The sequence below is a fragment of the Elephantulus edwardii genome, unplaced genomic scaffold, assembly GCF_000299155.1.
Source record: "Elephantulus edwardii isolate Elephantulus edwardi_28Jun2011 unplaced genomic scaffold, EleEdw1.0 scaffold00014, whole genome shotgun sequence".
Taxonomy (NCBI): Eukaryota; Metazoa; Chordata; class Mammalia; order Macroscelidea; family Macroscelididae; genus Elephantulus; species Elephantulus edwardii.
The window spans coordinates 45,290-57,023 of NW_006399764.1; the positions used below are offsets into that span (position 1 = coordinate 45,290).

The 11,734-nt window shown below is 41.3% G+C and overlaps 1 protein-coding gene across 1 annotated transcript; it reads left to right on the forward strand.

The window, feature by feature from the left end:
• The first annotated feature begins 2,866 nt into the window (after nucleotides 1-2,866).
• APTX (aprataxin) lies at nucleotides 2,867-11,513 on the forward strand. The gene is made up of 7 exons (XM_006881249.1): nucleotides 2,867-2,996; nucleotides 4,334-4,380; nucleotides 5,097-5,396; nucleotides 6,033-6,092; nucleotides 6,932-7,158; nucleotides 10,540-10,643; nucleotides 11,359-11,513. The coding sequence occupies exons 1-7, from the start codon at nucleotides 2,867-2,869 to the stop codon at nucleotides 11,511-11,513; spliced, it is 1,023 nt and encodes a 340-aa protein (XP_006881311.1).
• The last annotated feature ends 221 nt before the right edge of the window (nucleotides 11,514-11,734 follow it).

Sequence of the window (11,734 nt, forward strand, 5' to 3'; positions counted from 1 at the left end):
TCTTGATGGCAGGCTACATTTCCCAGAAGCATAAGCAATGTTATAATCTCGGCCTTTGCTAAGCTCCTGGAGCTTAGGGGGACATCCCAAAGATCTAATTCTGACCTAGCCCACAACCCCCTGCTCCACCTCTCTGGATGATCTCATTCTTCTCTCTGCTTTAGCTATCATTAACAATTTGCTGCTTCTGAAATAAATACATTGGTTTCTTCTAAGCATCATACTCATATATCCCAGCTTGACCCTTGACTCTTCCACAGGAAGTTTAAGCTAATTCTGTTTCATTCTGATATTTTGCCTACTTCACTATCCCCAAACCATCTCCATGTGTGTTTGCAGTTTGCTTAATGAGTAGCCTCCAAATTAGAAATCATTATGTCCTTCTTGACTTCTTCATCATTCCCAAGTTCAGTGAGTAATTAAATAGGGCTTTGTAATTTCTCATGACTCTTCTTCCTTTTCTGTCTACTTTGCTTCTGCCTATAGTCAGGTCTCAGTTCTCTCGTGAATTTCTTGCCTTATTTTCTGCTACTTTGTTGCCATGAAAGTTGTTTTTCAATGAAAGTCTCACTTGGTCTTGTCATTTCTTTCTCTGTTCTCAAACTTTGCTGTCTCAGTGTTACCCTCAGCATCAGCAGCTAGCTGATCTCTTGTCTATAACCAGGTCTCTCCTGTCCTCCTCCTCCTCTAACCCTGGACCCCAAAGTCATGCCGCCTGCCAGATGCCCAGGATATGAGCATTTCCACTGCTGATGGGCAAATTGTGTACTAGTGTCAAACTTTCAGAACTCTAGAGCTGGATGTTTATTATGACTCACCTGGTGGATGGCAGTAAAATGTATTGTTCTAACATCAGTATATTATGCAGTGAAGGAAGGGACATCTAATACAGGAATTACGGCCTGAAGAATATGCTTTGTTCTTAGATGCTTGGTTCTCTGCCAGATAAACTTCTTCTTATCTTAGCAAAAATATCACTTCATTATGAAACCATTTCTTTATACTCTCTGCAACAATGAATCTTTTCATTGGACTGAAACAGTATTAGGGAGCTTTGGTGTCCTGGTGGTAAGAAGTTGCACTGCCATCCTGAAGGTGTGTGGTTGGAATCCACCTTCTACTCTGCAGGAGTTAAGTTAGATGGGCAGTCTACTCCTGTGTGATTAACTGCCTTTGAAAACTTGGGTCAGCTGTGGATTGGTTTGACCTGATAGTACACAACAACCATGGTATTAGTATTATTGCCTCTGAAAACCTGCTGGAGGGTCAGCTATGGGTTGGTTCCAACTCAGTGGTACATAACAACATAACAAAACAGTATTTGACTACTTCCTTCTTATAGTAATTGGAATTTGAGTCTATTTATCATATTATAGTAATTGGAATCTGAGTCTATCAGCCTCCTGCTTTCTGAGCTCCTTAAAGACAATGTTTTATTAATATTTTAAAAACTTTTATTGTGATTATGTATATAAAACACAATTTTCCCATTTAGTTGTACATTTTGGTAACATTAATTAATAATTTTTTGCAATCATCACTACTGTTTCTTATCAAAACTTTATAACCAAGGAATTACAACTAATATTAGTTACAAAATAAAATGTATGTGAGAAAATGAATGGAAAATGAATTTGCTCTATAAACTTTCACCTAAACCACAATTCAAAAAATAAACAAAAACCTGCTATCACCTCAACATAGGCAATATATCCATTAAGCAGTAACACCCCTTATCCTTTTTTCTCTAGTCCCTGTTAACTAATTGACTTTTTTGTCTCTATGTCTTTTCTTCTAGGTATTGCATGTAAATGGAATCATGTAATATTTGCCCTTTCATGTCTGGCTGCTTCACTTTCATAATGTTTTCAAAGTTCTTCCATGCTAACGCATGTATCAGAATTTAATTTCTCCATATGGCTGAAAAATCCCATTGCATAATGGGTATATGTATGTGTATTGTGTACATGTGTTGTGTGACACAGCAACACACAAGTCACTAGAGTAAGGCACACTGACAGATGAGTGGTGGGCTTATGTGTGTGTCTTGTGGGTAAGGCATGACATTCGAATCCACCAGCTGCTGCTTCAGATGAGTTAGATGGGCAGTTTGCTTCCATGTGATTTTGCTGCCTTTGAAAATCCACTGGAGGGCCAGCTGTGAGTCAGTTCCGACTCTACAACACAAAACAACATATCTATATATCTATAGATAGAGATCCAAATATATATATCTATATCTATATATCTATATCTATATATCTATATCTATATATCTATATATCTATATATATCTAGATTATACCTGCTGTTGTTTGTTGTTATGTATTGTCAAGTCAGAACTGACTCATTGCTGATTCTCCAGCATGGGAGGAGATTGTAATCTTTCTCTCGCAGAGCAGCTGGTGGATTTGAACCATATGGCTTTGGGTTGGCTGACCACCTGGCCACTAGAGTTCCCTATCTATATCTACATATGTCTGTAAGGGACCTCTGGTGGTCTAGTGGTAAGGAGTTGTGCTGCGGATCTGTCAGTCTGTCTCATTGAGGGTCTTTCTGTCTTTCACTGACCCTCCACCTTTCCAAGCGTGTTATCCTTTCCAGGGAATAGCCTCTCTTAACAATATGCCCAAGTAAATACCCACAGGATTTCATTTAATCCTCATAATTAGCATCATGAGTCCTGTTATTATCTCTTTTTACGAGTAAGGAAATTGATACTAGGAAGTTGAACTCGTTTGCCTTGAGATCCACAGCTAATAAATGACTTGTGTGGTGGTGCTGATGTGTGCCCTGGAAGACTTACACTGGTGCGTTTGCGTCCCAGAGATTCTCTTCCTCTTTTGTTTTGTCTCTCAGAACAACAATGCGGGCGTGCTGGCTGGTGAGGCAGGATAACCTGCACCAGCGAATCCGACTTCCTCATTTGGAAACAGTTGTGATTGGACGAAGCCCAGAGACTAAGATCACTGATAAGAAATGTTCTCGACAGCAAGGTAACTGGCTACAGGAATGCGGTGATGACCCTCAGGAGTCCTGATGGGTTCCTCTGGGTAAGGTGCACATTCCCTGGGCGCTGCTGTTGGAAGACCTTGTCTGTCTGCCGTAAGGAAATTCAGGGCCTGAGCTCTTTTGACCAATATGTGGACCCACTCATCCCTGCTGTTTGCTCATCATGGTGACATTCAGGGCAGGGTTAGGCGAGCATCGGAGGCAGGCCGACTCCATCCTATTAGCCTCAGATAATGTAACTGAGACCTGCATCCTTCTTTGCCTAGAGAAATTCGTATGGCAGATTCTTTGCCTGAGACCCTGGCTGAGAAGTGATGAGGTGGTTTCCTTTCACCCTGCAAGACTGGTATATGGCTGTAACTTCCAGCAGTGAAGTTGGCCTTTCTGGGGTTTAAGGAAATGAAAGTCCTTGCCCTCAGAAACAAAACCTTACCCTGTGCCTCATTTTTTCCTCAGTAAATTTTTGTTCTTGCACACGCTCCCTGAAACCATATCTGCCATGTGATCCCCAGAGCAAGATTGCCCAAGGGGTCTGAACTTTGAGAGTTGGAGACTCCAGCACTGATGATGGTTTTTCTCACATGAGTGAATCTGAATGAGGGTAAAGCCGTGTTTGAGTAACTGGGGCCAAGAAGCAGGTGCCAACACTGCTTCTTTCTCTTTGCTTCCCCATTACAACATCAGCAACACGGGCCCAAATGCATCCTGCCTTGTCCTCTGCTCCTCTCCTCGCTGAGCAGCTGCAGGGTCTTGTCTTTGCGCCCTCTCCCTAAACACTAGCTTCACTTCTGCGAATATGGGTGTTTAGTGTTTTTTTCTCTGCTTTATCCCTGCTATCTTCTTCTAGAACTTTTCCTTCATTTCCCCTACCCAAGACTAGCTGGGCTTGCTTTTAGAGAATGTGTTTTTTACCTTTCTCTGATGAAGGCATCTATAGTTTATGTAACAGTATAAGCTTGACTTAATTCCAAGTCCATACTTTGTGAGAAGGGGGATCCTTTCCCTGGCTGCTGAATCTGATCCCACATGGCCCTGGAGTTCTGGAATAGGGAGAAGTTGGGGTTTGGGGAAGCTGCCTCATTGGAATGTTAGCAGTAGTTAAGGGAATATGTACATGGTTGGACATTTTATGGGGTATCTGAAACTCTTAGAAATTGGTGAGATTTAGAGAACTAGATCCTCTGTGTAACAGGCTTGTAGGCCTTGGAAAGTATGTGTCATGTTGCCCACAAGGGTGAGCTTCATTGTCCTGTAGGGAGAACAGGAGCAAAGGCTTGCTTCCAAGTGGAATTTAAGTTTAACTGTATCCAATCTCTTTCAGTACAGCTGAAAGCAGAGTGTAACAAGGGCTATGTCAAGGTCAAGCAGGTATGTGTATTTGTAATTTGAAATTGCATATTACACTTGATGACGGTCTTATACTCTTGAATTTTGAGTGTCCATGCCAGCCATTGAAGGTTGCTCTCCTATGTGTGGAATATCTTCTGCTTTTCAAAGCCTTATGCCAATAAACCTGAATTTTGGCAGTACTTGGAAGTGGGGAAGGAATTGCTTCTGGTAAAGTTATACAGGACAGAGAGGAGATAATACTTTTTTTGACCCTGGACTGTGAGAGAAGGAGCAGGGAGATTTATACCAATCTCTTGGAGTTTTATGCAAAGTATGAGACTTAGCAGCATAATCAGTACTGTCATTGCATAGCCACGTTGCAGGTTAACAAAGGTCCTGTGGCCTGGCTTGGTATTTTATGTAACTGATGTTGTTGATCTGTGCCATCGAACTGGAATTGACTCATAGCTGACCCTTCAGTGGGTTTTAAGAGACAGTAAATCTCCTTTTCCATGGAGCAGCCGGTGGATTCAAACCATGTGCCTTTGGGATTGAAGTGTGATTTCTTACCACTCAACCACCAGAGTTCCCTAATAACTGGTATAGGAAATGGTTTTTTCCTTGTGAAAATGTGTTCCAAACTTCTAGTAGCTAACTTAGAAATGAGCCTTTGGAAACAGACCCTGTTTATAAATGATTGTGTTATTAAAGCTGTTACTGCTATTAAGATGATTTTCTGGCTGTTTACTCCATAGGTAGGGGTCAACCCCACCAGTATCGACTCAGTCATAATTGGGAAGGACCAAGAGATGAAGCTGCGGCCTGGCCAGGTTCTCCACATGGTGAATGAACTTTATCCGTATGTTGTAGAATTTGAGGAAGAGACAGAAAATCCTAGCCTGGAAACATGCAGGAAAAGAAAGAGGTCAGGCAACAGTGATTCGTTAGAAAGGGATGCCCAAGAAGCTGAGACAGGGACAAGACCAGGTCCCAGGGGTGGCATTACCCACTGCTCTGTGACCCCGAAGAAGGAGGAAGAGGCATCTACCAAAAAGGTGAGGGTAAGGTGCTTGACAGGTGATGTAGCAACTCAGTGAGATATAATGACTGTTTAGCATTTTGCACGCTGTAAAACTCAGTCCTGTATAAGGAGTTATCAACCATAACAAGGGTTATTACCCAAGATGAAAGAGTTACATGCTTGTGGAATGAAAATCATTTGGGTGAATGTCCTTTTATTTATTTTTCTCTTGAATTCCAAAAGGTAGAGTGATAATGGTAGTGGGGTAGTAAAGTTAACATTGAACCACTTAAAAATGGATTAATCATAATATATATCTATAAAAGGTTACCATTGGAAAACATTTCATAGATCTTGAAATTCTCATCTTGAAATCAAAGTGGAGACTTAGCCAGACTAAGTAGAAGTAAGCGAGCAAAGAAGACAGGATTCATGTTGTGTAGCATTTCTAGCCTCTATCTAAATGCCTGGCTCCAAAACGGAGGGAAGAAGGAAGGGCTGTTAGTTCTAAAATATAGTATTAATAGACGGAAACTAAGGGATCTAGTTTGATTTCTGAAACTAACCTTATTTCCATATTGATTGATGCTTTTCTATCACCCTCTAAACTAACTAATGTCAAGTGCAGCTGTTGGCATTGGTAATGCACATGACACTTTCTGTGTCTTAGGAATCATTAGGCCACTGGAGTCAAGGTTTGAAGATTTCTATGCAAGATCCCAAAATGCAGGTAAGAATACATTTGGATTAAAATTTATTTCAAATTTTAAATGACCATTCTACAGAGGTCAAATCTATACTACAAATGATATCAAAGGAGATCAGTTCTTTAAATGAAATGTTTTCTTGGTCTGTCTGTGAGAACAAATAGCTTTTTCCCCTGGAATTCTTTGTGGAAGAAACTGAGGGCTTCCAATAAATTCATGTTCCCTCCCCTTTGTCCCTCCTAAACTTCTGGGTGCTATTAGGTTGTGGCTGTTTTAAAGGAGCCTCAGTATTGTGACTGACAGATTTGCAGGGCTTCTTCGGGGGAGCTCTGGTGGCCTAGTGGCAGGAAGCTGCATTGCAATCTCAGAGGTGCACGATTCAAATCCACCAGATGCTCTGCTGGAGAAGGAGGGACAATCTCCTCCTGTACCAGTCAGATCTGATTTGACGGTACACACACAAAAAAAATTAAATTTTTTTTATTAAAAAAGCATTTGCAGGGCTTCTTGGAACATCAAATGGCTTTGGAGGTTGGAGAAGGGTGGATTCAGATTTATGCTTGTACTGATTCTGTATCAGCTCTGTAGAAGTATTTTATATCTTCTTTATAATCTGTACAATAACAGTGATTGAGAACACTGACTTGAGTCAGCTAGATCAGGGTTTGTTTCCTACTTTGTAACTGATTTTTGCACAGGACACTCAACCTATTTGGGTCTCAGTCCTCCCATCTAAAAATGTTGATAGACTAAAACCTTTTGCACAAGATTGTGGTTGGAATTTAGCAAGTTAATGAGTATAACAGCAGCCTGCACAGAGAGAAGCTGGACACTCTGAATGGCCTTCTCTGTTTCTCGGCAGGTTTACAAAGATGAGCAGGTGGTGGTGATTAAGGACAAGTATCCCAAGGCCCGTCATCACTGGCTGGTTTTACCCTGGGCCTCCATTTCCAGTTTGAAAGCTGTGACCCAGGAACACCTGGAGCTGCTCAAGCACATGCATTCTGTGGGGGAAGAGGTCATTGCAGATCATGCTGGCTCCAGCAAACTCCGCTTCCGGCTGGGCTACCACGCCATCCCCAGCATGAGGTAAACTCTGGGTGGCGCTGGTGACCCCTGGTCCGTCAGGCTGTAATCTCCAGCCTCTTCTGTCACCAGAGCTGTGTTTTCCAACACCAGTCCTTTGGTGTTTCCAACTTTTGTGTTTAAGTCACCAGTTATAACTAATGCATCTTGATTGCATGTATTTGAACCATTTCAGATTGCAAAAGTTGCTAGAAATCCTCAGATTCTTCATCTTTGGCTTTAGTGGTTGGTGCATCTATTTGAATAATAGTTGTGTTAATGGGTCTTCCTTGAATGGACGGTGTCTTGCCACTTACAGCATTGTACTTCAGTAGATCTTGAAATGTTCTTTTTGATGATGCCTGACACACCATTCTTCTTCAGTTTGTCATTCTTGGCATAGAGCCTATGATTGAATCAGAATGGTCAGTACTGGCCCATCTCAGCTACGATGTGTTCCGTTAATTTTTTTTCTTCATTAATTGTTGACAGTTTCCAGTTTTCCTAGAATTCTTGTTTTGTATGTTTAACGTTCCTGTTATTGATGGAGTTCGTAGTTGCTTGTCATCATTTGAAATCTTGCCACATCACCAGTGGAAGTACTCCATCAGTGCCATTAAAGTAGGCTTCTCTCTGAGGAGGCAGGGCTTCCCCAAGTTGCATTTTGAGTGCCTTCCAACTTCTGAAGCGCTCATATCCCAGCACTGTACTGAACGGTTTTCCAGGACTATTCAGAGGACCTGCTATTTGAGAAGTAGATGGCCAGTCCTGCTTCTTTGTCTGTCTTAGTCTGGAAGCTGCACTGAAGTTTGTCCACCATGGGTGACTTTGCTGGTGTTTGAAATACCTGTAATGTAGCTTCTAGCTTCACAGAAACACGTAAGCCAGCATAGTAAGGCAAACTGACTGACAAATAATGGAGAAATCAGTAGTGGTTGTTAGATGCTTTCATGCTGACTACGATTCATAATGACCCCATGAACAATATAACTGAATGTTGCTGTATCTTCTGCCATCATCACAGTCTCCCTCATGCTCAAGCCTATTTTCATTTCACAGAGACCTTACTCTCTTTCACTGACACTCCACCTTTCCCAGCTTGTATCTCTTTCCAATGGCTTGCTCCTTTGACAACGTGTCCAAAGTATGAGAGACAAAATTTCACCATCCTTGCCTCTAAGGAGCACTCTGGTTGCATTTCCTCTAGACTGATTTCTTTGTTCTTTTTCTGGTATATGCAAGACTCTTTCCCAGCACCACAATTCAAAGACATCATATCTTTTTTAGTCATCTTTATTTAAATTAGTTATGTTGAACCACATGGTGTCACTGACTGGAAGTGGAAAGAATGTTGACATGGAAAATATCACATTTATCTACCAACCTTACAACTTCAGTCCTAGGATACATATCCAGTAGTTACAGAATTGCTAACGTATGACAAGTACATAGTTTTTATGTAGTTCTTTTGTCTTTAGTTTTACAGTATCCAATACTAATCTGTTTTCCAAAGTTACTCAGGTTAGCTGTTTTCTACCTTCTGTATCCTTTTCAGTGGGGGGTCTGTTACTCATCTGTAATCCAGTTAGGTTTATTTGTTACTACTTTTGTTCCATTTTAATTTCCCTCCATAGAAGTTTATTTTGGTAATTTTTTGGGAAAGTTTTTAAAAAAAATCATTTCTGTCATTTCAAGACAGTATGGTCAAAACCATACAAAAAGTCTTTTTTTTAAAAATTTTTTGTTGTATTATTTTTACGTGTACTGCCAAATCAGATCTGACGGGTACAGGAGGAGATTGCCCCCTCCTTCTCCAGCAGAGCATCTGGTGGATTTGAACCACGCACCTCTGGGATTGCAGTGACAAAAAGTCTTTTTAAATGCAACTAATCTAAAACAGAGCCCTTGGTTTTCCAAATCCGCCCTTCCCAACTCAGTAAGTGGGACCAGCCAGTTTTTAACCCACATCTAGTCTTTAGTAAACTCTGTTGAGTGTATCCCCAAATGTTCAAACTTGGTCTAGCTTTAGATCTAATTTAAGCCAAGCTCTTTTCTGGCTTGAACTGCTTAATAGTTTCCTGGTCTCCCTTACCTTTCATACAGTTCTTTCTCCAACCCACAGCTAGAGCAGTCTTTTGAAAGTACAAATCAGATATTAGTCTCCCCTGCTTCAAACCTTTCAGTTACTCCCTCCTTTGATCAGGATAAAATATAAATTCCTTGTTTGCCCTTAAGGCCCTTTATGATCTGGCCGCTGCCTGTTCTCCAGCCAGTGTCTTCTTGCTTATTGCACTCAGCTACATTAGCCTTCTTTCTGTTGTTTGAGTGCAGTGAGCTCTTTCTCATCTCAGAGTTTTTACACTTGTCCTCCTCTTGAGATTCTCCTCCCTCAAACCGGGCTTGCCTGGTACTTTCTCAGCTGAAATCCCTGCCTGTGAGAGATGTTTTCTGAACATCGTTGCTACTAAAGAGGCAGCTAACTGTCTAGTTTTCTTGTTTTATTTCTCCTTAGCAATGATAATGATTGGGATTTCCCTTGATTAGTCATTAGTTTATTGCTCGCTCCTTTAGAATGTGTCTTCTATAACGGCATAGGCTGTTTCTGTCTTCTTGTGTTGCTATCGAGTCAAGTACAACACATAGTGACCCTGTGAGCAACAGATCTGAACCCTGTTCTCTCCTGTACCATCCTCATACTTCCTGACACACTAGTGCCCATTGCAGCAGTCACTGTGTCAGTCTACATGGTGGGGGGGGGTGTCTTCCTCTCTTTTGCTGTCCCTCCACCTTCCCAATCATGTCCTTCTCCTAGAAATAGCCTCTCCTTAGCAATATGCCCAAACTCTGTGGGATGAAGCTAAATCCTCTTTGCCTCCAAGGAACACTCTGGCTGCATCTTCTTCAAGACATAGCTGTTTGCTCTTTTGGCATTCTGTAGGATATGGTGTTATCTCCAACATCACAGCTCAAAGGCAAGAATTCTTCTTCTGCCATCCTTAGTTGTAGTCCAACTCTCAGATGCATAGCAAGTGACTGAAAAGATCTTGGAGTTCTTCATCTTGGGAGGTGCCATCAAATTGACTCCAACTTGTACTGACCCTGTGTACAACACATCAAAACCTTGCTTGATCCGGCATCATCCTTAAAATCACTGCTTTGAGGCCAATTGTTACCGTCACTATGTAGATAAATATAATTTGTTGCTAAATTTTAGTGCCTAGAAAAGTGCTTGCCACCTGGTAGGTACTTGAGAAGCATTAAATGTTGTCAAGTGAATGGACTGAGTTGATTTGCACACTGTCCACACTGTGTATATACCCATATGTCTACCCAGTTTATAATTTTAATTCAGCCACAATTCTGAATGAGTTTAATGGTTGATTTCCTTTCTTTCTTTTCTACCAGCCATGTGCACCTCCATGTGATCAGCCAGGATTTTGACTCCCCTTGCCTTAAAAACAAAAAGCATTGGAATTCTTTCAACACAGAATACTTTCTAGACTCACAAGGTAAACCTGTGCTTCTTTCATTTTCTCTGCTGTTCTTATACTTGATTACCTTGTTTTTCTAAAGAATAACCTACCTTAAAAACCCATATACAATTTTGTGTACTTTAGAGAGAGCTCCATTTACAGAAACTGTATTATTTGATTACAGTGCAGTTGCCACTTTGCTGTGAGCAGCCTTCTTTGGCAACTGCAAAAATGGTTTTGTTAGGGTCAAAACATGTTTGAACAGGAGGGATTTTAAGATTACTCTGAAGATTGCTGGAGTTTTGTGGATGAGAAAGCTTTGCTCAGCTCTGTCTCTTTTGCTCTGGGGGGTGTGGCAGGGAGATCAGTGGCTGCTTTGTATTGGAAGTGGTCCATTGATGAAAAGCTTCAATGCTCAATGACGTGGAAGGCAGCCTTTCTGTTTTATATACTGTCTAAAGTCCAGTATTCTGCGGTTAATGGTGACGGCTACCATTTATAAGGGACCAGCAGGTCCCTTATAAGCACTGTGCTAAGTCTTGACATAGTAACATGGTTTGCTCAGAGTGTATCTGAAAAAATACATGCTGTCTCAAAGACTGTGTGTTCAGATGAGCTTCTTTTCCCAACAGGAAATCACACTTTCCTCAACAGCTTTAGGAAATCTGACATACTTTGATTTGCAGTCCCGTTTTCTTTTCTGATGTCTTACGGAATCTCTGTGATCTGGACTTTTTTGTCTTGCCTGCAGCTGTGATCAAGATGGTACAGGAGGCTGGCCGAGTGACTGTTGGAGATGGAATGTCCGAGCTCTTGAAGTTGCCCCTTCGCTGTCATGAGTGCCAGCAGCTGCTCCCTTCCATCCCTCAGCTGAAGGAGCATCTCAGGAAGCACTGGCCAAAGTGACCTTATGGAGACCCGACTTTTGCATGGAAGGTGGTCAACTGTTAGGTGCAAACTACTGGCTCCTGTTTTGATTGCGTGTCAACTTTTACTTGTGAATTAAAACATGCAGTGCTTTATTTTTTTAAAAGTCATCTGTTCACCCCCCCCATATAATTTTATTTATTTTTTTGTTAATAATATATGCAGCAGCAAGCAGAAAGTTTCATTCAAACTTCATGGCT